Here is a 26777-nt window from a genome sequence, read left to right as displayed (position 1 = left end):
GTTTTTCACAGAACCTGGTCAGTCATGTGTGTTTAACAAACGCTCTTTAACCCTGTATGCAAATGTCTGTATAAACATGCACTTATCCTACATCAACTAGTTGCTCACCAGTGGAATATTGACTCATTAAAAGTTAATACAAGGTACTTAGTGATGTTTTTAACCTTTTTTTTTTTTTTTTTTACTATCAATAAGAGTTAAGTAGGAGATTACTGAGCTAAAACATGAAGTTTTAATGACTGGCCTTGTAGTTGTGCAGTAACTGCTTAATGATGAGTAAAGAGGCAACATGATATTAATATTTGCGGTGGGAAGCAACCTTGGTGAATGTATGTAGTTAGTATAATATTAACTCAGCTTTTATGTGTGTAGTCGTGTTGTAAAGCCTTTATCATGATACACAGCCCCATAAATTTCCCTCATAGACAGACAGACGGATAGACAGAGAGATAGATAGGTTCCCTTGCCATATAAGTGTCCCTCCTCCTCACCCCCACCGCGTTACCCATCACACCTGTCTGGTGCTCCAGTGTCAGTGAAAGTGGAGGAGATAGGAGAAGGGGATGAAGTCATGGCAGGGTCTTGCCATGAATCCCTGTGGGGACAGCTCTGTCAGCGAGGGGAAGCACAGGCTGCCGCAGTCAGCTCAGCTGTGTCACAGGCTGAAAGTAAATACACATCTTTCCTAACTGCAGACGTGATTGTGCATGCACTTGTTTTATGTTTGTGTGACGTTTTATCTGCCACCTGTTACACGAACATGACCCTGATGTGCACACGTTAATGTGTGTGCATTCCCACTCGCATGAGAATGTGCATGTGTCCAACTTCTTCCTAGACTCCTCTACAGACTCAAGGTATAATTGGATACTCTCAGCAGGTGGCAAAAACAGAACCCTGTCTTAGATAATTATTCGCCGGCTTTGAAGTGTGACCTCAGGATGACTTGTTGATACAATATATATGGATCATATGAGTGAAATATATTTTTAGTTGCAGTTAGACATGTAGCTAAGCTGGACGTCTGGAGAGCAGCACCACATTGTCAGTCCTGACCTCCTGGGGCTAACACATGCACACACACACACACACACACACACACACACACGTACACATGTCCCTGCCGGGACTGACAGAAATAGCAAGCTGTTAACAATTAGTGCTAGACTCAGCTCAGGCTTAATGTGAATTTCAGTATCTGACATTGAGCGGTAAACAGGGTAGTGTGCTTGCTCATATAATCCCTCCCTTACACACATTCTAGCATTTTCAGCATGTTTAGTGTTACAACTTTGCACAAGACAGAAGGTGAAATGGATGCCAATGAAAATTTAGAGAGAAAATGTTGATGCAGGAACATATCATATTGCTTCCTCTTGTGATACATTCATAATGAACTGGCGCCACTTATCGATATTTTTATAATAAATACATTACACATGGACATGGAAGTTACAGTCGGTGTGTATATGTTAGAGAGACTCTAAGCAAAGACTTCTTTTTTCATCATTTCATCTCAATTATCCAATTCTGTGAATAATACATTATTCCTGCACTTTTACAACTTTTTTTATTCTTACACAAGCTCCATCATTTATATTAATGTTTGTCTTACTATTATTGTCATGAGCAAAATATTGTGTTAGTATCATCTACGAGTTACTCTATGATTCCCACCCAATAAATATGATATAACGCAAATGGGACACAAATTTCTTAAGGCTCCTACCTTATGTTTCAATCAGATTGCATGGATCGATGACAGTGTTGGAGTATCTAAAGATCGAAACAGTAAAAACTGCTGGTATTTTGAACATCAGAAACTGAATGCAGCCCAACACAGACTCATGTCTCTATTATCCTCTTCAGGGCCGCTGTTCCAGAGAGAACTGCAAGTACCTGCACCCTCCTCCCCACCTAAAAACCCAGCTGGAGATCAATGGCAGGAACAACCTGATCCAGCAGAAGAACATGGCCATGCTGGCCCAGCAGATGCAGCTCGCCAATGCCATGATGCCTGGCACACAGCTACCACCAATGGTGAGAGAACACACATATATGAGCACAACACAGCTACTGCCTATGGTGAGAAAATATACATGTACAAGTGGGCACACATACAGCTTCCTCACTCCTGAATAGTGTGTGAGTTTTGTTTTCGTATTGTATCTGTCATTTGTTGTTGATGTGTAACTGCTGGCTCTACAGTAATTTGCCCTAGGGGATAATAAAGTACCTTGAACCTTGAACCTTGAACCTTGAACACTGTCCACTCATCTCTCCGTCAGTCCCTCTTTTATCTCGTCCAAAAAGCTGACTCTTAGTTGGCTGCAGATATTCTCTGTCAATTCACTTGCCTTCATTTTGCTCTCGTCCTTCCTGTAGCCCATGTTCTCTGTGACGCCAGGCCTGACCACCAATGCCAGTGCAGCAGCAGCAGCTGCAGCCGCAGCCTTTAATCCCTACCTGAGCCCAGTGTCACCAGGCCTGATGCCGCCCGAGATCCTGCCCAGCACCCCTGTCCTCATGGCCTCCAGCCCCACCGTCAGCCAAGTTCCCAACGCTGCCGCTGCTGCAGCACAGAAACTGCTGAGAACAGACAGACTTGAGGTAACTACCAAACTGACAGCCAGGACACAGTTTTCTTCCTAATGGAGTGGGAATTATTATGCAGCATAAAATCAACCCACTCGTCCCAAATAGTTTCACCAGCACTCAAGTAAATTGTGCTCATGATGTGTTAGTGGGAGTGTAGTCGTCCAGGATGATAATGAGCCTGCACACAAGACAAGTGTTGTTAACACGTGTTTTAACAAGCAGAAGAATAATGTCATGTTTTACTGCTTAAAATACATCTGTGAGCACTGAATAAAGATATTAATAACAAGCACAATTATGCAAATATGGTAGAAGCCAAGTCAATGAAAATAAAGAATGTGAAACAGTGAAAGCTTCACAAACTCTTATATTTTATCATCCTATGATGTGGACATCAGACCAGCAGTGACTGTGTAATTACTTGTTATTTTCAACAAAATAAAATACCTTTAGACTAGCTCAATGAAAATGTAGTTGACTGAAAAGATCCATAATGATTTCTTTATTGGAGGTGACTATAATAACACTGTGGAAAAACAACACCAAGCAAAGAGGAAAAAAATCTCAAAATTATATTTGACTAATTCCATCCATCCATATTTTTCGTCTGCTTTACTAGGAGGGTTGTCTCACATAACCAGATCTGTCTCCACACATTGTTAGAGCTGTGCCAGCTGTGGTGATAAGTCTGGCACAAGCCACTTTCATTCTGGAATTAGAAGAAAAACTCTCTGTGTAGTTTGGCTAATTCTTAAATGACTCATACTCGTCTTGGGTGGTGCGGAGCAGAGAGTGCAGTGTGAAGTTTTTTGGGTGAAACATTTTCAAATGAGGAAGTGAGTTGTGTTAAAATGTCTACACCCCCTCCCTATATAAGAGTGTTCCTTTAGGTAACGAATGTGACTGTATACTCTGACGTGCAGATCGCAGAACAGACGAGAATGTCATATAAGTACATCCTGAGAACCAGACAAGTGGGATAGTAGAGAATATAAGATTTTTTTTTTTTTTTTTTAAATGCACCCAATCTCCAGCATACATCATCAGAAAGTAGTTTGTTTACCGCATTTACTTCTTTGTGCCCATGTGCTGGAGAACTAGTTTCCATCTTTTGATTTAAACAAGGAAAGCAAAAAGCAAGGTATTAATTTACCTGTTTTCTTCTGTTTATGTTTGCACTTTCATGCTCAGATAAACATAACACTGCTGACACATTCAGAGCATGAAAGCAGAAGTGGATAGGCCTCCTGGAAGCACTAATTTTAAAGAAAGTGCTGCCCCCTGGTGTTCCTCATGGGTAGTTTTAAAAAAGACCTCAGAGTAAACGTCACTACATAGTAACACATTCCAGGTCTTCGTAAAGAGTATCATGTTTATTATGACACTGAAAAAATGTACACTTGATCACACTCAAAAACTGTGTAAACCTTGTGGTTAAAACGGAAGTGTGATTAAGGTGTAGGAGGAGGCTGAAATGCTGCACACGGAACAAGGAATATGATCTAATCAGGCATTTTGAGCTATACAGAATTGTGCAACAGTCTAAGGTCAACATTAGGGTTTTTGGTTTAGTAAACTTAAAATGATTACACATGCATTTCTCAGTCTCTGAATTAAAATATAATCTGGATATATGGGAAGTATGTACAGATTTAAATAGAAAAAACAGCTTCTATGAATCAGAATGGTAGGATTTAGTGTGGCTCCACATGTCTTTAATGTATTTGTCCAGAAAATATAAAATTTATGGCATTAATCTTCTGATGTTTTTTCACCTGGTTTCCTTCAGCACATGTTAGATGTTTTTAATTGTTTGTGCTGCTTATTGTCACAAGGTCAAAGGTCACACTAAACACTGACTGCAACTTTTAGGACCCATGCAGTTTTTGTGTGTCTTTTAAGACCGTTGTTAACCTTACAAATGTAATAAACCGCAAATGTATTAAAAATTTGCAGCTTTTAATGTAATAATCCCACAAATGTAATAACTTTCCCACAAACGTAATAACAATTGCCTTTTTGTGTGATTTATTACTTTTGTGGGACGGTAAAAATCTTCAGTTTCAAAAATTGACATAACTTCCCATAAATGTAATACATTTAAGTAATACATGCATGAATATTCATTCATCTTCCTTTTTCTTCCTGTTTATTCTTGTCCTTTGGATACTTGCCTTTTTAAGATGATCAAATGTTGCAGTTACACCACATGGTATGAATTCTAGATTAATCTGTGTTTAATTACAAATACAAGTGGAGGAACAAAACAGAATGGGCAAAAATGTAGAAAAGGTTTTATTATAAAAGCTTCAGTATGAACTGCATATTATTTAATCTCATTAAGTATAATAGAAGACTATGTTTGAACCATGTAAATAAAATGTCTGGATATGATCATGATAACAATGGAGAGGGTAGGAGCACAAAGTGGGAAAATGAGGTATTGCGTTTATGGTAGGCAACTGTTATTACATTTGTGGGATTATTACGTTATAAGCTGCAAATTTTTTTTGCATTTGTGGGAGTTATTACATTTGTGGGGTTAACAACCATGCAAATATTTCCTCTATTTTCTTGTTGTATGTGACGAAAACAGAACGAAAGATAAATATGTATGCTCATTTCAACCTTGCAAACACAACAAAACTAGAGGTGAACTAAGACTTTTGCACAGTACTAGATCCAAAAACAGGCCAAATTTAATGCATTTTTGTAACACACCCTCTAATATACTATATTTGATAAGTCATACTATATATATTTGTAAAGACGCTGAAGAAACTCTGTTGTTTTCTGTAGATCTGCTTTATCCATATGCAGAATGTGTTTTAAATTACGTCTTCCACCTTTTGTTTTCAGGTGTGTCGAGAGTATCAGAGAGGTAACTGCTCTCGAGGGGAAAACGACTGTCGCTTTGCCCACCCCGCAGACAGCACCATGATAGACACCAATGACAACACAGTCACCGTGTGCATGGACTACATCAAGGGTCGGTGCTCTCGGGAAAAATGCAAGTACTTCCATCCGCCAGCCCACCTGCAGGCCAAAATTAAGGCTGCTCAGCACCAGGTGAACCAGGCCACAGCCGCCGCGGCCATGGTGAGCAGTCGCACAGGCATGGTCACACTCAGCCACACCCATATTACACATATTAGAAAGAGTACAAATCAGTCACGTGGTAGGACATGTGTTTTGTGGCTCATATTCACATTATATGTACAAGTGTCCTGTTGATTATGTAGCTTTTTCAGTTCTGCTTTTTGCTAGGTTGATTTCTAATGGTCTGCATGTTGTTTTGGGTGAAATCTGCTCAAAACGGGATGATATGAAGAAGGATCAGACAATGGCACCCTACTCCAGTTTTAATTCTAGTTTTGTTTTGTTTTTTTCTTCCTGCTCTGATTGTCTTGTTCCTAGTTCATCTCATCCTGAAACACAAGCAGAGAGTCAGTTCCTCTGTCCTTCTCTCTCTGATGGTCTTAATTTATTTGTGACTCCATTGTTTCATTGCTTCCTATCTATTACTTCTCTTCCTCTTGACATTATAGAAAAGGATTCATTGTGCTTTCAGTCCTGCCTCACAGTAACAGCACATGTGAATAATAGTATAGCCACACTTGTATTTTCTACATGCTCTTGTTGATGTAGCGAGGCAGAGAGCTTGGGGTGAATCATTGTAATGTGACACTGACTATGATGTGCACAGTGAAACAATATATATGAATATGTGCTTCCTTGTTTTCTGACTTCTTTATTATTGAAAGTAATGATTGAATAATTTTCTCATTGCTGTATTCATCCATCTTTGTGTGACAATAACTAATGTAGATCGGTAGATTATTGATGATCATTTAACTGTCGAGCAGTAGAGCTAGTGTCCACACTGTGCATGCCTTAGTCCTGTTATCCCCTTGTATATTGCATTCCAATGATTTGTTTTTTTATTTGTTTTTGTTTTTTCTCACCTATACCCAAACTGCACTGCTGCCCCCATGATGCACCTCTGCTTGCTGGTTTATGTTAATGCGCTTGAACCCCATTGGCCCATTGCCATCATGTGCTCGCTGCCTGCTAATTAAGACTCAGTCGGCTGTCAAATCACTGAAGCGACCCCTCGACGCAACCTTTGACCTGGTACTATGACCTTTCACCTTTTAGCTTGGCATGTGGCTTTGTTGTAGAGCAGTGTTTTAACCAAAGATACCTAGCTATTTTTGTTGTCGTTGTCTCAGTGCAATGTCTGTTTTTCCTCCTGTTGATCTGTCATTATTGCTTGTGATAAAATGATTGTGGCTTTTTCGGGGGTTCAGAGTACAAGAACAAATATTCTTCTATAAGTTGACCCCTCCGTCACCAAAAAAATACATGAATTCACTTGTGGAATTTATGATCAGGAGCCACAATCAGTTCATCACCTAAAGCCTATTTAACAACTGTCAGTGAGGGCTAGACAAGTAGAGCTTTTACAATGGTGGCATGGCTTTAAAGTCTTACTGTACGTCAAAGTCAGTGTCAGTGTTGTGGAACAGCTCAATCAAATGTGTGCATGTCTGTGTCGCTAGTGCATGTCAGATGGATAAGGGTGGGGCTAAGAGGAACAGTCTTTTATATCATACAGGAGTGATCTCACCATAACAGATGATTAGAGTTCAATTGATAGTTCACTCTATCATCAAATCACAGATATTCAGACCTCAAAAATGGCCTCACGCCAAGATAAAATCCACGTTAAGTCTGTTTTAAGATGTAAATATCCACACCAGACAGAATATTTTTGTTCAGAGCTGACTCGAATCCCTTGGCCTGAGACCATTTTTGACATTCGTCTGAGAGTGAACCATCACTTAAACATGGCTTACACAGTTTATCATGGAGCTAGCAGTGCAGCGTCCCTTTCTCTGTGCTTCCTACTTGTTCCACCTCTTGTTATTGTAGCAGACTTATTGATTTAAGAGTTAATGCTTGCTTATGTTGCATTAGGTCAGTCCTAGGAGAGCAAAGTCAATAACCCAGTAAGCTTACAGATGAAATAATGAATACATGAATGCTTGTTAGCCAGTAGCTCCAGTAGGCACCATGCTCCTGCTTGTGTAGTACTTGTGTAAGACTGCTGCTTGCTTGCTACTGATGATATGATGATATTGTTGTTGTACACACAAGGATGTTGTGATGCTGACCATATTATGTCCTCTAACGTATGTACTTTTTTTGTTTTCTTTCCTGTTTTGCTTCTTTCCAACACACCTTCTCTTTCTGTCTGTTCCACACACTTCTTCCTCTCTGTCTCTCGTTTGTTTTTTTTTTTGTTTTTTCCTCTTTCTCACTGACCTTCCTCCGTCTGGCTGGGCAGGGCATCGCCCCTAGTGTCATGGCTCCCCTGCCAAAGCGGGCAGCCCTGGAGAAGGCCAACGGGGCCTCTGCCGTGTTTAACACTGGCATGCTCCAGTACCAACAGGCCCTGGCCAGCATGCAGTTTCAGCAGCAGGCTGCTTTCCTTCCATCAGGTATGCCTCCAAAAGCAACCAACGCTAGTGCTCAGACCACCCAGAGGAGACCTGGATCAGTCTAACCCGGCTACCGCTTGGCTGAGGTTGGGCTGAGTGGTAGATTACAGTTCAGAACAGTTCAGTTTGTTTTCTTATAATGCAGAAAAAAACAATAATAACAACTGTCAAAAACTTTCAACCTGAGACTTAAGTGTGAGGGTTACAAAGTGCAGATCAGAAGTGAGGTTAAAAGCTACAAGCAATAAACTGTATGCTTTGTATGGCATTGCATGGCCACTGTGCGTGAAGGATGGGTTAAAATAGCTGTTTGCCTACTAATTTCCTCCATGTAACTCCACAGAGCTAACTGCTCCTCCTGGTGAAGGCAGCCCAAGCGAGCAAGTCATGTATGCTTGTGTTTGAAACAGAGAGGGCTTGTTTACTTCTTAAAATTAACTGCCCGGGTGTGATCACTCAGTTTTCAATAAGAAATGATCCTGGGGCTTTGGCTAGAGTTGGGATGATCAGGGCTGAATGGGAGGGTTAAGTTCTACCTCAGTTTGGCAACAAACAGCAGGCTGCAGAGTCTGGCTTCTGTACTCATCAGCTGTTCTCACTTCTGTCTAGAGTGTGTATATAATGTTTAATACTCGATGTGTACAATCATAACCTCTTGTGTATTATACATTCATATGCTTTACACTTCAGACAAAAGATTCAGAGTCTCATTTGATTAACAGATTGCCTGACGATGAGTTCACAACTTCGCTTTTTCCGATCACTGATGACTGTATCCAAAAGATATTAATCTTTTTTTTCCCACCTTATCTCTCCCCCCTCACTCTAACGAACCTTGTGATGGGCTGTTATGATTTCTCTTCCCTATCCAATCCACTTCCTGTTGCACTGCATGATGGGCAGGCTCAATATTGTGCATGACACCTGCAGCCAGTGTTGGTAGGTTCCAGCTTTCCTTCCTTAGTTTTTTGTAACCTCATGTCTGTGACTCACACATCATTAAAGTCTATCCAGCACAGCTAAAGCCAGTGAAAATTAATGTGTATGTCAGCTGTGTGTGCTTTGTTTTTACTGGGTTTGGTGACCAGAGAGTCACTGTTTCAACTGTGTGACAATTCATTCTGTCAATTGAACCATAAGAAAGAGTCCATATAAGGAAAGATGAATTTTAAGACATTGAAATGTTGTTGGTGTATATTTTACCTGTATGACAGATGTTTTTATTGATAATATATGATTGTGATTTATTTTGTGTGTTTTCCTGTGAACATTGACATTACTTGACTACTCTTGTCCTCATGCTCGTTCTTAACTTGGCTATTGGCTGGTCTAACCTGACACCTTTAAAAACCCTTTTTAAACATATTAAAAATACAGAGGGAGTTCAATTATAACCTCCCCCTTATCTCCTCTGCCTCCACATATAAACCTACATACAGTAAATTTTCAGTGTTATTTTTCAGTGTTAATAGAAGTTAGCTCTCCTTGCATCTTCACTAAGAGAGTACGTCATTCCTAACAAACAAAAATGTGAAAGTTAACTGTATTTATACTGTTCTAAAAATCACAAGACATCTTATTAGCGTCGGCAGAGAGAAGAAAGGGAACAAGTTAAATAGAATCCCTCCCACATTCCCTCACACTCTCTTTCTCCTTCCCTCATTTGCCTGGTGTGTATGTGGCTACACTGCTCCTCTGTGTATTTTTGCTTACATGATTTTCCCTCCAAAAAAGTTCCCATGATGCACGGTGGTACTCCGGCCACTGTGTCTGCAGCCACCACATCTGCCACAAGCGTTCCCTTCGCAACTGCCTCCACCAATCAGGTTTGCACCTCTACCGCCTCATTCTCTATCTATCTATCTATCTATCTATCTATCTATCTATCTATCTATCTATCTATCTATCTATCTATCTATCTATCTATCTATCTATCTATCTATCTATCTATCTATCTATCTATCTATCTATCTATCTATCTCCCTCATCTCTTTCAATGCACATGAATGATCAGGGGATGCTTGTGTCTTACAGCGAGGGGTGGGTTGGGTAAAAGGCGGTACTCCCTCTTGTTGGCCTACACAGGAGTCCAACATGCAGTCATGTGTACACATTTTACAACTTTTGAGACGTTTTATATCCACTCTTTGATATATCCACAATACTGTAGCTTTCTAGTATTTCTTAGCCTCTCTATCTGTCTTTCTGGAGAAAACTGTATTGCATTTAATGTGTGTCCTCATTGTAACCTCGATTTTTGTCCTTTCCCATTTTGAGGACTCTTCCTTATCAAAGTTGACTACCAACGAATACATGCAATTGGTATGTATGAGGTAGTTTTTTTCCATTTTTTAGAGCCATCTGCACCGCTTGTGCAAAAGTCGCTATCTGTGCCCTTTGGTGCTTGGCCTTTTTTTTTTTTTTTTTTGCTGCTGCTTCCAGCACGTAAAGCAAAGCTTTACCATGTTTCTCGTGTATAAAGCTAAACAGATATCAAAAACACATTTTGATTTCAGTTGTGGAAGGTATTTTGTAAGCAGCTAGCTATATTGCTCAATTTTATATTACCAGTGACAAGAGTTAAGGCAGGGCTGGATGACTCATCATGTTGAAATTCCTGACCCAGGGCCAGTTTTCTGCATTTCATTGAGGTGTGCAGGTCAACAACATGGAGGACTTTTGCATGGGGAGCCACCTCACTGACAGTTTCCTTCGTTCCCCCTCATCTCTCACTTCCCTTCACCGTTCTTTCTTTCCTTGCTGTCCAGAATTGTCTGCTGCCTCTTATTGACATGTCACAACGGAATGAACTGTAGCCGAATTGCTTCTTTATCTTGTTTTTTTTTTTTTTCAGCAATGAACTCATCTTAATGTGAGAGGATGTGGTTAAAATGTGTTGATCCACGCTCATGTTATCAGCCAACGCCCATTTATTGTTGAGAGGTTTTGGTTGAGGAAGCTTCATTTGATGTGTGTCTGTTGTTTACCCACAGATTCCAATAATATCTGCAGATCATCTGAGTAGTCACAAGTACTTGACTCAAATGTAGTTCCTCTCAAGAACAGTAAGTTTCTATTTCAGTCCCCAAATTGTCTGTGTTCATTAGAAACTGTTTATTTGCTCTGGTTAGCATTTAGAGTACAACTTTCACATTGCTTAATATGTTTTTCTAATTAATAAAATGACTATTCTGAGTAATTTTTTTTTTTTTTTGTCATGTCTTACAGATCAAATGAATGTGTGCTGGCACCGTCCAAGCCAAAAGAGTTCAGCCTTTATGTACATAACCTTCAGAATGTCAAGCAATGGGACGAGGAGGGTCTGCCATCTCTTAGCCGGTCCACAACGATGGTCTCATCACACGTGTAAACATCAAGAGTGCAACACATGATCTGTGCCATCAGCCCACATATCAACGTCAAGAAGACTTTGTTGTCAAATTCAGCGTCCAGCCGAGAGAGGAGAATATCTTGGTGCCAGGGTCAGTGTGCCTCTCCCTCTGTGAGAAAGGTTCACATTAGACCTCTGTGTCTGACTAAACCATAGCAGTCTATTCGTTCTAATCCTTACCATTACTACACACACAGAAGGTCAAGAGTGTGTTGCACAAAGTAACACTCAGTGCTGGTACGTTAGTAGACCAAGACTTTTCTTTCCTTTTATATTTTTTCTGCTTTATTTTTTTTAATTAATAGCCATATTTCATAGTTTACAAGTGAAATGCGAACATGCACCTTGAATTTGAATTTAAATCTGAAAGGCACAATAATTTTAACAGGAATTTTACTCGCCAAAATAATTAGGCATGTACAGTATTGTGTTTTTACGGCTACTAGTGAAACTAGATGTTGAAATGAGGGTCTTGGACATATGAATGTTCTGGGTAAACCAACATACCTGTGTACCTTGAAAGCACAGCCAGGCTAGCTTTTCTCACCTTGTGATGTGCCATCAAGGCCATACAGCTAAAACCAGAGTGTTATCTCAGCAGTGTTATTTGTTTACCGAAGGTAAAAGTTTTGTATGGCTCTTTTTGTATTATTTTGTTTTCAGAATCTCCATTGTGTGTTTTATTTTTTACTTTTTTCATTTCTTTAATTAATCAGTTTTAGAAGTGGGGTTCTTGCCAAAATTTTGATGTCTTTACTTTGAAAATGGAGGGTTTTTCTATAGTTTGTCATAAATCTTTTCCATTGCCTAGAGTAAGTGTTGTTTTTTTATCCAAAGGAATAATTTGTTGCTCTAGTCCATTGACTCTAAAGCCTGGTGAAGTAGAGGGTGTTGCTTCAGTTGACATTGTGTTACAGTGTTCCCCCTTTTCTAAAGAGGTGTAACTCAAACTGTGTCTGTAAGAAGCACTGTTGAGCCATGTGTTGATGGAAATCACAAACAATGGACCTGAAGGTCTACTAGGTCATTCTAACCACATGTGCACTTGGACGATTGTTGGTCTGGTCCCCTTTTTCTAATTTCACAACCGCCCCATGTGAACTTTCACTCTTGAGGAAGTAACAACAGATTAGACTTTTGTTCCCCAGCAAAACACGTAGGTCGACATTCACGTGTAGATCTGACCACAGAAACCAAAGCACAGTTTTTCTGTCAATCGTATTTGCAGAAAGTTACAGAAGCATCTCTCATAAGGCGAAAACAATTAAGGAAACATGTTTATCATCTTTCATCTTAGTTATTTGATCACGTATCTTTTCTGTGTTCACAGAGGTGTGTAGTGCGTCTTTACCGATTGTAATGTACCTAACAAAGCCTTAGATTACTGTTAATGGGTCTCAGCCCAATCAAATGTACTTTCAATCACCATGCAGGTAAAGAACACCAATGATGTTTTATAGTTCGGTCACATGCCGCTTATGATTTTTTTTCTTTCTCTTTATGTAAAAGTAACAATTACTCTTAAATTTCATTGAACTTATGTGTTATGTACTACTTAAGGATTTGAATCTATTTGAGGTATGTAGTTGTAGATTTTTTCTTTTTTGCCTTACTATATATTACTTGACAACATTGATATAGCTGTTGTAGATTTTGAGGTAGTATGACATTCATAACTTTTTCAAACCATATAGAAGATAATGTGTTGAGTCAGTTTTAAATATTCACTTCATTCATATAGCTGGATGTCTTTTCAGTTGATGTTACATTGTCAGATAATTTTGCTGATGAAAGACGTTTTTGATACAAGGAATGAGATCAATTAATTTGCTGCATCTGCAGCATCTCTGAGTAGACAAAAAATATAATGCTCTAACCAACATAATTTTCCTTGTAACATGTCGAGATCATGTTTGAAAATATATTGTATTGAAAATATAGATTGTCCATGTTTTAGAGTAAAAATTATTTTCTACTGTATCCATTTCAAAAAGATATGTACAAGATTATGTTTGTTTGAATATTTCTTAAGTTTGCCCTGAATGTCAGGCCAAAATGAGCAGTGAGATTGACGGATGTTTGGTGGATGGTGAGATTAGGAGAGAGAAAGAAAAGGCTTTTCCACAGCGGTAAAGTCAGTAATGCTGCAGATGATGAGTTCTAACCTAAGGGACGAAGGTTGACTTTTTGCACTTCTGTATATAGTCAAATGAACAGAGAAAAAATGTGTATCATATTGAGATATTATTTTGAATAAAAAAGATCTATAATTATAAGGAATTTTGTTAGATTAATTTAAATTCTTAAATTAGAAGACCAGCTAAAAAAAATTGCTTGCAAAGAAGGGCACTAGTTTCTTGGCCAATGCATTCAGAGAAAGCTATGCGCTTTTTGTCTTATTTTATCAGTGGCTAGTATTGCCAGGGAATGTTGTTGGGATTAGACATCCCAACGTCATGCGAACTCCACCCTTGTTGTAGGATGACATATCAAATGATGTCCATATTTCATTTGTTGGACTTGGTCATGCAGTATTGCTGCTCCCATGGTACAGTTCATACATGAAACTCTCAAAAGTATGTATTCTTTAATAGTTTGATTTGACTGCATGTAAAAGTACAAACATGTAAACAAAAGAAACTGCTTAGATATGTAAGGAAAGATAACACATTCAGACTACAGAATACACAGTAATGTTTATTTTCCAACTATACATACAGTAGATAACATCCACAGTGGGGAGAAATAATACTTCAAATACAAGTCATCTTACTCTTGTGTGATAAAATATTTTCCAAGCAAACATGTTATTTAAAAAATAATAAAGTATTAGCACTCATCCACCCCAAATACTTTCTCATAGCCATAATGACAGTCGACACTGACTCACAAGAAGTTGTTTCTGCTATCATAGCTGTGCACTCAGCAGGCGAAGGCGCTCCACACCAAATACGTATTTGGCAAATTAGTCATAAAAATGAATGTAACAGTCGCCGGGCAAAGTCAGCATGTTTCTGACTTCAGGCCTCTGTATCGTCGCTAGAACCAAAGCAGCGTTTTCTCCAAACCAGATGTTCAGTCTCTTGATTGAAACCAAGGCTTCTCTTCCCTGCTGGGGGCACATGTACGCTTTGACTGCTTTTTCCTTGTAAGTGCAACCACCAGTTATGTATTTGCTAACAAATGCCACACAATAATGTACTATTCTGTCTTCAGATTTGTTTATGCACATTTTACTGTTGCCATAATTGACTCTTGCTGTATGGATGAAAAAAAATCTGAATAAAACAATATTTGATTTGCTTATGCGATAACTCTGTGGTCTGTGCCTCTGTTCAGTCAAATCGATCTAGGACGTTCTGTTATAGGGGACAGTATATTCTGGAGCAGCTCCGTAGAGGCTGATGTACAGTATATTAGATGGGGAAAGTTACATGAATGGTGCTCTGGGCAATTTTCCTGAGATTATGTGCATTATCTAGGTCAGAGCTGATTAGGGAAAAAAAATAATTATAACACACCCTTTCTATTTAGTAGGAAATTGTGACATTTGGGCAAAATCAAGAGGTTTATAATGATTTATTTTAACTAAAAGGAAAGGAAGCACCTCAGGTCAACCGCTAAGTACATTCTGAAGCTTGGATATTATCACTATTAAGATCATTTTACCTTGAACTAGGGTTTTCCTTGTCATAATAAGTTTTCAATGCAGCAGCCAAGCTATTTTGGGAAACACTTCAGCCAAATGAATGTAATGTGTGGAGAGCATTAATAACTGACTTCTACCAGATATAATGTTGTAGGTCAGGGGTGTCAAACTCATTTTGGTTCAGGGGCCATATTTAGCCCAATTTGATCTCAAGCGGGCCAGACCTGTAAAATAATGACTTAATAACCTATAAATGATGACAAATCAAAGTTTTTCATTTTGTTTTAGAACAAAAAACCCCAATTAAATTATGAACATATTTACATTTTACAAAAAAGATGTGAATAACCTGAAAAAACTGAAATTTCATTTGAAAAATTAGTGCAATTTTAACAATATTATGCCTCGACTTATTACTTGTACATGCAGATTTACACAGTGTTATATAAACATTTGGTAACAGGCAGAATATTGTTAAAAATTTTGGAGTTTGGAACTAAAATTTGAACAATTTCTACGATATTCCATCTCTTATTATTAACACAACTACAGCTCACAGTGGATCCATAAATGCACCAAACATTTAGTAACAGGCAGAATATTGTTAAAATTGCACATTTCAGGTTGTTCATCTTTGTTTTTATTTATGTATTTATTTGCATTTTATTGTGAAAGAATAGTTTTGTAAATGAAAATATTTTCACCGGGTAATGTTTTGGTGGGGGGGGTTTCACTTAAATTTTTTCCACATAATTTTTCACAAAGAAAATTTGTAGTTGTCATTATTTATGGGTTACTGTGTTGTTATTTTTACTGCAGATCACATTGGTCTGTTTATGGAACCTGAAACAAAAGGATTTGGACAACCTGGACTGTTCAGGTTAATTTTTGCAATTTCATCCTGTGGGCCGGAATGGAACCTTTGGCGTGCTGGTTTTGGCCCCTGGACCGCATGTTTGACACCTGTGTTGTAGGTGGTCCTTATTAACTGAACTTCCCCACTTTTGTGTACATAGTTGGTAATTATGTGAATTTTTGCTGAAAAACATTACATTTTCTTGCTGAAGGGTCCTCCTCATTCATCAGTCTTACATAAACTCATGGAAAATGCTCATATGAATAAAAATACACCGGTGATTATAAGTAACCTGATGTGAAAAAATGTGAAAAAGCAAATTATTTTCTAACAAAAATAATAACATCAAACTACCACCATTTCCTGCAGCCTATTTAAACCCAATAAAAACATTAAGAAAAGAAGAAAAGCTGTAGGGCCATATTAAAATTACTGCTCATGTGGTAAAGATTACAAGTGCAGAGGAAGTATTCAGATTCTGTACTGAAGTAAAAGTACACAGTAATGGAACAAATATAAAAACATACAGTATGACAATTTAGACAAGATTAGAACGGTATGTTACTGCTGGAGCCAGTTTTAATTATTTCAAAAGTAATCTTAGACACACCAGAGAAATCTAAACACTCAGGAGATGATTCATGATTGGGGAAAGATGTTAAAACAAAAAACAAAAATCTGTTTTCATTTTTTGGAATTTTCTTGGATTTTTGCGGTAACATTTTACAGATGAGACTGTGGAAAGGTGAAAAGGAAATCTGGTTCATTCCAGGATTTTACAAACTACTTTTAATCATATCAGCTATTTGTTTCAAGATCAAAAAACTGAATTCGTCATGTTTCTACTGAGAAACATTTTGGCTTAGGAATCTTCTATTTATCACCAAAAACCCCACTTTTTTTTTTTTTTTTTTTACCTTAAACTTTAAAGACATACAATTATTTGTGTTTCCAAATAAATTCCCCCCCACATTTTATCTTTCCTATGTGATTTATAACTACTATTATATATATCATCCTTTACATTTTGTATTTTTCAATGAAAATCTGGTATTTTTTTCTGTATTTCATTTATTAATTATGTAGATATTCATAAAAGCTTATACTGTAACAAAACAAGCAAAACAGATGTGACCTTTTCAGCAAAAAATATCATTAACTTAACATAAAAACAAGCAACTACGGCCTCTGTTATTTGTTTACATGCGTTTCATTGGTGAATCAGTGTAGATGATGGTGTTTCCATGTTTAATATGAAGCCTCTGAATATCCAAATGGGTCATATCTGACACTGAGAAACTGCATTTGACCTGAATAATAATAGTAATATTAATTACTATTATTATTATTATTATTATTATTATTATTATTATTAGTAGTAGTAGTAGTAGTAGTAGTAGTAGTAGTAATAGTAGTAGTAGTAGTGGTGGTGGTAGTTGTAGTATGCATTGATAGAATTAGCTTTATATTTATGATTATTAATAAAAATTAAATGAACTACTTAACATATGAATCAAAGTTCATGTTCATATCAAAGGTGTAAGAAGAAAAAAGATGGAAAACATTGTTTTATCATCCACTGTGTGCAGTCTTCCTATAACATTACTAAACCTGCCAGACAAGGACACTAGTAAAAATATGCAGGATTAGTAATAGATTCATAAAGTACCTGAAATTACTCAAGTACTAATGAAGTAGTAGTCATGGATGTAGGTTATCAGTTCAACTTTAGACATATGGAGAGTCAAACTAATAATTCCCTGCATTTCAGTGCCATCTAGCATCAGTTTGTGAAGGAAATACTTCCATTTATGCAAAGAAATCACTGAATTCAGACAGTTTAGAATATAATGGGATACAAAGCATGTATCCTGTATTGGTTTCAAACATTGTTATATCTATGATAATACAGCATTATCTACATTATGAATCCAGTGTTTCAGTAAATGCACCAGCGGACATAAGTAGGTTAAAAGTTGACACAATGACCTCATTAGTTTGTCTTTATGCTTATGTTTAACGATGGTGAGTGTGTCTGTGCAGCTCAGGTAACTCTAGTTAAAATCAAGGATGCCATAAGGGGGAGAAAAGTCCCAATTAGTAATGATTTGTTTTTGGTAAAATAAATAAATAAAAAAGATGCAATATTGTGCTTCGGCTTCTCATTTCCATGTACGTTTCAACTTTCACATCTCAGTGGATCTGCAAAGGAAGAAAACCATCAGTAACACACATTATATTGTTAAAATTGCACTTATTTTTGTTAAGACATTTCAGGTTGTTCATATTTTTTCAGGTTATTCACATTTTGTCTGAAAGGATAGTTTGTAAAATGGTCGTATTTTCATGCAATTTTACTTTTTTACACTAAAACATAAATAAAAATTTGGATTTGGCATTATTTATTGGTTATTATGCAAAAATTTTACAGCCTTGATTGTTAGTATCTTCAGAGTAATTTCTTCACAGTCATCCCACAGGCCGGATTGGACCCTTTGGTGGGCTGGTTTTGGCCCATGGGCCGTATGTTTGACACCCCTGGTTTAGAATGAAATTAGACATAGCAATTTTCATGCAATTTTACTTTTTTACCCTAAAACAAAAATAACATTTTAGAGTTGTCATTATTCATTGGTTATTATGCTATAATTTTACTAGTCCAACCCACTTCAGATCAGATTGGGCTGAACTAAAATGACTGACAGCCTTGATTATTAATATCTTCAGTATAATTTTTGCATTTCAGTCATCCCACAGACCAGATTGGACCCTTTGGTGGGCTGGTTTTGGTCCATGGGCCATATGTTTGACACCCCTGATTTAAAATATAATGGGACATAGAAGGTATTTTATATTAAGGTTGATGTAAGATTGTTATAATTATGATAATACTACTCTTCTGCTTCTTTCAGGTTTTAATCCGTGGAAACAAATGCATTATGAATTCAGTGTTTGGGAAATAGTTCCATGTATACAAAGAAATCACTGAATTCAGACAGTTTAGAATATAATGGGATACAAAGCATGTATCCTGTATTGGTTTCAAACATTGTTATATCTATGATAATACAGCATTATCTACATTATGAATCCAGTGTTTCAGTAAATGCACCAGCGGACATAAGTAGGTTAAAAGTTGACACCATGACCTCATTAGTTTGTCTTTATGCTTATGTTTAACGATGGTGAGTGTGTTTGTGCAGCTCAGGTAACTCTTGTCGAAATCATGGATGCCATAAGGGGGAGAAAAGTCCCCATTAGTAATGATTTGTTTTTGGTATGAAAAAAAAAAAAAAAAAAAAAAAAAAAAATAATAATAATAATAATAATAATAATAATAATAAAATAAAAAGTATACAGTATTATGCTCCAGCTTCTCAGTTCCATATACGTTTCAACTTCCACATCTCAGTGGATCTGCAAAGGCAAAAACCATTAATAACAGACATTATATTGTTAAAATTGGACTTATTTTTGGAAAAATGTTTCAGGTTGTTCATATTTGTTCAGGTTATTCACATTTTGTGTAAAAGGATAGTTTGTAAATAGTAATATTTTTATGCAATTTTATTTTTTTGCACTAAAACATAAATAAAAATTTGGATTTGGCGTTATTTATTAGTTATTATGCTAAAAGTTTACAGCCTTGATTGTTAGTATCTTCAGTGTAATTTCTTCACAGTCATCCAACAGGCCGGATTGGACCCTTTGGTGGGCTGGTTTTGGCCCACAGGCCATATGTTTGACACCCCTGGTTTAGAATATAATGGGACATAGAAAGTATTTTATATTAAGATAGATGTAAGATTGTTATAATTGTGATACTACTCTTCTGCTTCTTTCAGGTTTTAATCCATGGAAACACATATTATGAATCCAGTGTTTGTAAATGTTCCACTGGACATAAGTAGGTTAAAAGTTGACACCATGACCTCATTCATTTAAAAGAGCAAAAAGAAAAATGTATAATCTTAATTTCAGGGAACATACAAATAAGTTGTTTATTAAATCAGGATTGTTTTAAGTTTAAAGAGTTAGCTGAATTAAGGACATTACTGATTGTGTTTAGAGCGAGAAACGGACTTTTGCCTGCATATTTGCAGAGATTATTTGTTTTAGTATCACTGGATGAAGAACATAGAAGGAGGTTGAATTTTAAACAGCAAAGGGTTCAGACTAATGTAAAGCAAATGTGTATTTGTGTTGTGGGTGTCAGAATGTGGAATTCTTTGGCAATGGAAGAGAAAAGCTGTACAAATATTTTTCAGTTTTAGAGGTGTTATAAGGAAAGAATAGAGAAGCTTTATAAAAGCATGTAATGAAATAATTTAACATATGGATTTTGGATTTGTTGTATTTGCATTGACTATCATGTAAACTAGGGGTGTCAAACTCATTTTAGTTCAAGGGCCAGATTCAGCCAAATTAGATCTGAGGTGGGCCAAACCAGTAAAATAATAATATAATAATATATAAATAATTTCAACTCCAAACTTTTCTCTATGTTTTAGAGTGAAAAAAGTTAATTTACATTATGAAAAGGCTTACATCTACAAACTATCCTTTCAAAAGATGCAAATAACATAAACAAACTGAAAAAAAAAGTATAATTTTAACAATATTCTGCCTCAGTTTATCATTTACACATGGCCATTATAACTTACAGATAAACAGTGGATCTACAAATACACAAAACATTGAGTAACAGGCAGAATATTGTTAAAATTGTACTGACTTCTCTTAAGACATTTCAGGTTATTCACATTTTTTGCAAAATTATAGTTTGTTTTAGTGTAAATACGTGAAAATATTTACATTTACAAAGAGAAACATTTGGAGTTGTCATTATTTATATGTTATTATGATAGTATTTTACTGGTCCTGCCCACTTGAGACTGAATTGTTCGATGTTGAACCTGAACTAAAAGGATTGTTTATATTTTAGTGTCATTTTTGGATTTCACAAATTCATCCCAAGGGCCGGACTGGACCCTTTGGTGGGCTGGATTTGACCGCATGTTTGACACCTGTGATGTAAACTATTTACTGTAATGGCTGTAATGGCAACCTATGTGATGTAAGCAGATGTTTCAAGAAAGGGGCATATATTAAAAATTTACTTAGGGGGTCAAATGAGTGGCCATTTTTGTAAAAAAAAAAAAAAAAAAAGTTGTAAGAAATGCATAGAACTGTGTTGAAATAATGCTAATACATTTGTGCACAGACTACTGATATTATTTGACAGTGGAAGTTATATTTTCAGAAATACTGGATTTTGAATAGCACGTGTATGTGAAAACTTTTGCTGGTGGACGGACGTGACATTACCCATGATGATCTGGTCAGTACCAGTACTTTATTGGTAATAAACTTATATACTTACTATTGCTAATTATCCTCTTATTCATAAATGTTAGTATTGTGGATGTAAAACAATAACAGCTGACACAAAAACACAAAATGTGGCAGTGGACGGATGTGACATGGTCGTTACAGATCCCATCATACTGATGCTCAGCAGCCATGTCACCATTTACACAAATGATCCCTGTGCAAAAAACTAGTATCATAATTATTTATTGTATAGTTTATCATCATACTAAAGAGTAAATAACAATATTGAATTGTTATATCTTTATAAAAATGGTTATTATTAGAAAACTGTTGATTTAAAAAGTGACGTGTGACATTCTTAATGTATGTATTGGCGTAACATAAGCAGGATGGATCAGCACCATACTCCATATTGCAACCTGTAAAAATGAAACGTGATATGTAGGATAGAATCGTATAAGAAAAACTGGGGAATCTAAAAGAATAGAATATTTGTTTTTCAGGTAAATTCAAATATAATTTAAAATATAATTTGGCCATTTGTGACATGAAAATATAGCATTATCTGTGATGAAATTGGACATTTTTGAGCTGAAAACATAGTTCATATGACCATCAATATGTTGCAACAGAACTGAAATCCTGTAAATTTGCATAACTTGCATTTACCAACACAAAGTTCCTTTGGGGATTCACTTATATTGATTTCTTATACACAAAGACATAAATAAGACCTCTAAGCAAATTTTAGCCGATAAGTTTTCTTCATCCTGCTCCTTTCAAATTATTTAGATTGGAATGAATAAATAAATGAATAAATAAATGAATGAATGAGTTTGTCTTTATGTTTATATTTAATGCTGATGTGTGTGTGTGTGTGTGTGTGTGTGTGTGTGTGTGTGTGTGTGTGTGTGTGTGTGTGTGTGTGTGTGTGTGTAAGGGCAGGGGTCAGCAGCTCTGGCCCCAGACAGACAGACATGTTTCCGGTCATCTGATGGCTGTGGCTGAGCTTTGGGGTGAACGGCTCCTTTAAGAAAACGGAACTGAGTCTGGGCTTTTGACGCGCTGAGGATGTGGGCAGGAAACGCCATGCAAGAGGGGAAAAGCGATCACGCTTCCCACAGCACCGTTGCACAATACAGCGCGATCAAAATGTGCGTTAATTTACGACGCTAAATGTCCAGGTGCGGCCTTTTCTCCTCGGATCTGCAACGCTCCGTCATCAGAGGAGGATTCGCCGGCGTAGGATCCGAGTCCTATCCCAGCCAGAGCGCACCCTTCCCGGCCAGCTCGGGTTGAAAACATCGGGGGCTGGTCAGCGGGTGGGAGAGAGAGGAACCGGAGGCTTCGTCGCGGAAAAAAGGAGGTGTCTACCCTTTTTTTTTCCTCCTCAAAACAAACCATGAGGGAGTACAAAGTGGTTGTTTTGGGATCGGGTGGAGTGGGGAAATCCGCGCTGACGGTTCAGTTCGTGACGGGGTCCTTCATCGAGAAATACGACCCCACGATAGAGGACTTCTACAGGAAGGAGATCGAGGTGGACTCGTCCCCGTCCGTGTTGGAGATCCTGGACACGGCAGGGACCGAGCAGTTCGCCTCCATGAGAGATCTGTACATCAAAAACGGGCAGGGTTTTATTTTGGTTTACAGCCTGGTGAACCAGCAGAGCTTCCAGGACATCAAGCCCATGAGGGATCAGATCATCCGGGTGAAGAGGTACGAGAGGGTGCCCATGATCCTGGTGGGAAACAAGGTGGACCTGGAGGGGGAGAGAGAGGTGTCTTCCGGGGAAGGCAAGGCTCTGGCCCAGGACTGGAACTGCCCGTTTATGGAAACTTCAGCCAAAAATAAAGGATCAGTCGATGAACTGTTTGCAGAAATCGTCAGACAGATGAACTATTCGACTGTTCCCAGCGGTGGAGATCAATGCTGCTCATGCATCCTGCTCTAAAACGCACACAAACACATCATTGGTTCAAAACAACAACAACAACAACAAAAAAGACTTATCCTGCAGGCTTTGTTTTTGCAAAAGTATTCTCTCCTCCTCACACTGTTGTCTTATTGTTGCACACAAAACAAAAAAAAATCAACCATGACAACAATCGATTATGTATAATAGTCTGGAAAAGTGTTTACATGACAAAGTACTTGAATGTTTTCGGATTTTTTATAGCTTTGTATATGACACTTCTCTGGAAATGTGCCTCAATGGAAATGTCTTATTGTGAAACCTAAGAGACACGTGATTTTTTGTTTTGTTTTGTTGTTTTTTTGCTCATGGAAAGCTGTTAAGGGTTTATTTGTTTGAGCTGTGATGTTTGTTGCATCTTCTGGGCTGGATGTGTCTGTCTCAGAGATGGGTGGAGGTGGTAATGTCAAATCCCCCCCCCTCCATTTTTTATTTTATTTCATTTTTATTAGGGCCTTGGACTCTTTGGGCTCACATCAGAGGCCTAAAAGTACTTAAAAGTCTTTCATAAACTTATCAGTCACCACTTAAGCCTTGCATAGGTTGCTCAAATCTAGTCCCGGTGATTTATTTCGTTAAAAGTTCAAGAGACGCAGACCCACCCACTCTGATACTGTATTAGAAGCTGTGGATTGTGGTGGAGTTGTGTTGCTCCTACACACACACACACACATACACATACACACACACATATATTTTCCCCTCTCTGGTGTGGTGAAAGTGGATTTATAATGGAGCTTGCACTTAGCTGACGGTGTCCCTCCTCAGTGTGCACTAACAAACAAGGACCCTGGTGCATTTCTGTCGCTGCATGGGGAACGCCATGACCCCATGTCAAGTGCCTTCCTCAGAAAATTCCTGTGACTGTGCCAACTGATGAGCCCTACTTCCTCTGCAGTGCGTCTTGATGGCAATCAGAACTTTTTAGCAGTTTTTCGCGATACGTTGTGGTTTCGTTTGGTGTCAAAGTGAAAGGAGCCTCTTCTTATTTTACTGTATAACAGACCTGCTGTTTCAGGGTCAGAGTCAGGCCGTTTCTCGAGGTACTAGTCCACCAAGAACAACTTAAACCCACTGGGATTTTTGGTTCACTGAATGGCAAGCCATGTCTGTCTGTATTATCTAGATTTATTTCTCTCTCTCTCTCTTTTTTTTTTTTTTTTCTAATAATGTGACATTTTGACCTACCGTAATTGTAATTTTCCCTTTGGGCAAATCTTCTGCCATCCATCTGTCAGTTTAAAAGACTTGTAATACAAAACACATTTTATGTAAAATGCTGTCTACTGTGTTTGTTTTTGCTGATACAGTGTGGACATTTTACTTAAGGGTCCTTGGAAAGATAATTTAAGACATGATTGTTGTGAATCTGGTCATTATTTTATAACACTGTCGCTCTGCTCTGTCTTATACATTGATAAATGTGTATTTGTAAAGAAAAGATTGAGTCAGTGAGTGTAGCAATACCTGTTTTATCTCCGTTGGCTGCAATATTAAGTTGCATCTCAGCCTTTCAGGTTATTTTATTTTTTTTACAAATATAACTAGTGAAAGCATAGAAAAGCCATATTTGATAATCAAAGTCATATTTATTTCTCAATACTTTTGCCTTTAAATGTGAAAATAGATATTTGACATTTGTATAGAAGACTGTTAAAGAGTTTGATGTTTACATGAGGACGAATGGCCTTCAGCACCTTCAGTTAGTCTTACCAAGTAAGTGATCGTGGCCGTGGTGGGCCACACGAATAAAAACCCACTCAGTCCAGTTGTTTGGGTAGTGGGTAGGGTTTCCAGTAAGTGTGTTTAGCTGGGGAGAGCTGTTTCCCTCTTCCCGCTGCATGTTTTCTGGGCTGCTGAGTGGAGGACAGAGGGGGCTTTTTGTGTCCACAGCCAAGCTCAATCAGCCTTACATACCGTCGGCTGGTATTTGGCGAGCCGTTCCTCAGACTGGCCAATCAGGTGCTGCCTCAAGTGTCCCCCTGACCACAGAGATGCAAAGTCAGATTACCAAATTTAACCAAAAGACATGCTCTATGACTACCGTTAAGAATTTACATAAAGGATTGATTCAGTGAGTGTAGTAAAGCGTATTTTATTGTGTATCTCCTGTAGCATCAACTGTCTGTGATAATTAAGTAAATCATGAAGATTTCTAATATTTCTGAAACTTCTCAAATGAACATTATTTGAACTACTTTTTGCATCCATTATTTCAAAACCAACATTTTTACTTAAGACAAGTACAAAAGAATTTGGTTCTGGTTTCAGTGAGGAAAAATTCACTTTATATATATTAACACACCCTGGCCAAAATTGTCAGACACTCATTCGTTGGACGACTTTTAACTTTGATTATGGGACTTTTGCTGTCATGCTTGTGATAGTACAATACATGTAAAAGCATTTATTTGTGCAGAATTGCATTGACTTTTCAGCAATTTCTTATATTGACGATGGGAGAGTCAGATCACTGCATAAAATGTTTCCCAGCACATCCTAATGGGGTTCAGGTCTGGACTGTAGTGTCCAGTCCATATGTGAAAATGACATCTCATGCTCCTTGAACCACTCTTTCACCATTTGAGCATCATGACTCTTGGTATTGTCATCTTGTATTATGTCTGCATCGGGGGAAAAAGTCACTTCATTCAATACATTCAGGTAGTTGCTAATTTCAGTTTTTGGACACATAATGTTGCTGAACCTAGACCTGACAAACTGAACCAACCCCAGATCATAACACTGACCCTACACACTTGTACTATAGGCTCTAGGCATGATGGGTAATTACTTTTCACCCTGATGCACCCATCACTCTAGAACAGGGTCACTCTGGACCCATTAGATCACATGATACTTTTCCACTGAAACAGTCAAATCTTTATGTTCTCTATGTTCTGATGGTTTTTAAGAAAGAGGAAGCTACTCATTGCATCAGTTAGAGTTTAAGAATGCGTTGTTACTAAAACATATTAATCACCGCAGTAAATGTCAAATGGAGGGCTACTTCCTATTTGCTTAGGTAATGACTTTTTTGTGTCCAGGCTGTGTTTACATATGTAAGAGCTACCTCGGTCATCACAAATGGAAAGAAAAGAAAAGGAAAGAAAAGAAAAGAAAAGAAAAGAAAAGAAAAGAAAAAAAAAGAAGAAAAGAGGGATAAAGTGTTGATGTCATGTCTTCAAATCACATTACATTTTCAGAAGTCACAAATACAGTCACTCGAATAAAGCAGCTTCAAAGGAAAAATGAAAAAAAAAGTCATAAAAAAGTTAAACAGCCAAGAGCACACATAAATAAAATCTTTAAAAGGACATAAAATAAATAGTAGATGGGGAAACTAAGAATTAGCTTAAGGAAAAAAACATTACTAAGAATTATGGACAAACAAAGAGAAGAACATTTGCTTCCCATTTATTGTATGTGGGTGGAAGGTGCTGGCAGTTTAACCAAGTGTGATTATTGCATGA

General features: G+C 37.5%; 2 protein-coding genes across 18 annotated transcripts in view; both read left to right on the top strand.

Moving 5' to 3' along the window:
- mbnl1 (muscleblind-like splicing regulator 1) overlaps positions 1-14807 on the top strand; it is a 55689-nt gene extending 40882 nt beyond the window's left edge. For 8 of the 17 annotated variants that reach the window (XM_030159887.1, XM_030159888.1, XM_030159901.1 and 5 more), the window contains 10 exons: positions 1870-2040; positions 2386-2610; positions 5458-5697; positions 6679-6732; positions 7949-8102; positions 9006-9041; positions 9837-9928; positions 10380-10424; positions 11096-11167; positions 11331-14807. In XM_030159887.1, coding sequence (XP_030015747.1) covers positions 1870-2040; positions 2386-2610; positions 5458-5697; positions 6679-6732; positions 7949-8102; positions 9006-9041; positions 9837-9928; positions 10380-10424; positions 11096-11152 — 1074 coding nt within the window. In that variant the 3' untranslated portion in view covers positions 11153-11167; positions 11331-14807. The remainder of the gene's footprint in view (positions 1-1869; positions 2041-2385; positions 2611-5457; positions 5698-6678; positions 6733-7948; positions 8103-9005; positions 9042-9836; positions 9929-10379; positions 10425-11095; positions 11168-11330) is intronic. The other 9 variants (XM_030159891.1, XM_030159895.1, XM_030159892.1 and 6 more) reach the window with 9 other exon arrangements.
- Positions 14808-22378: 7571 nt separating this feature from the next.
- On the top strand, positions 22379-24581 carry LOC115436915 (ras-related protein Rap-2b-like). Its single transcript, XM_030159907.1, has one exon. The coding sequence runs from the start codon at positions 22735-22737 to the stop codon at positions 23281-23283; it is 549 nt and encodes a 182-aa protein (XP_030015767.1). The 5' UTR covers positions 22379-22734; the 3' UTR covers positions 23284-24581.
- The last annotated feature ends 2196 nt before the right edge of the window (positions 24582-26777 follow it).

This window comes from Sphaeramia orbicularis, chromosome 17, assembly GCF_902148855.1.
Source record: "Sphaeramia orbicularis chromosome 17, fSphaOr1.1, whole genome shotgun sequence".
Taxonomy (NCBI): domain Eukaryota; kingdom Metazoa; phylum Chordata; class Actinopteri; order Kurtiformes; family Apogonidae; genus Sphaeramia; species Sphaeramia orbicularis.
Note: the sequence above shows the minus strand (reverse complement) of the source record. Positions and strands in the feature narration are given on the sequence as shown.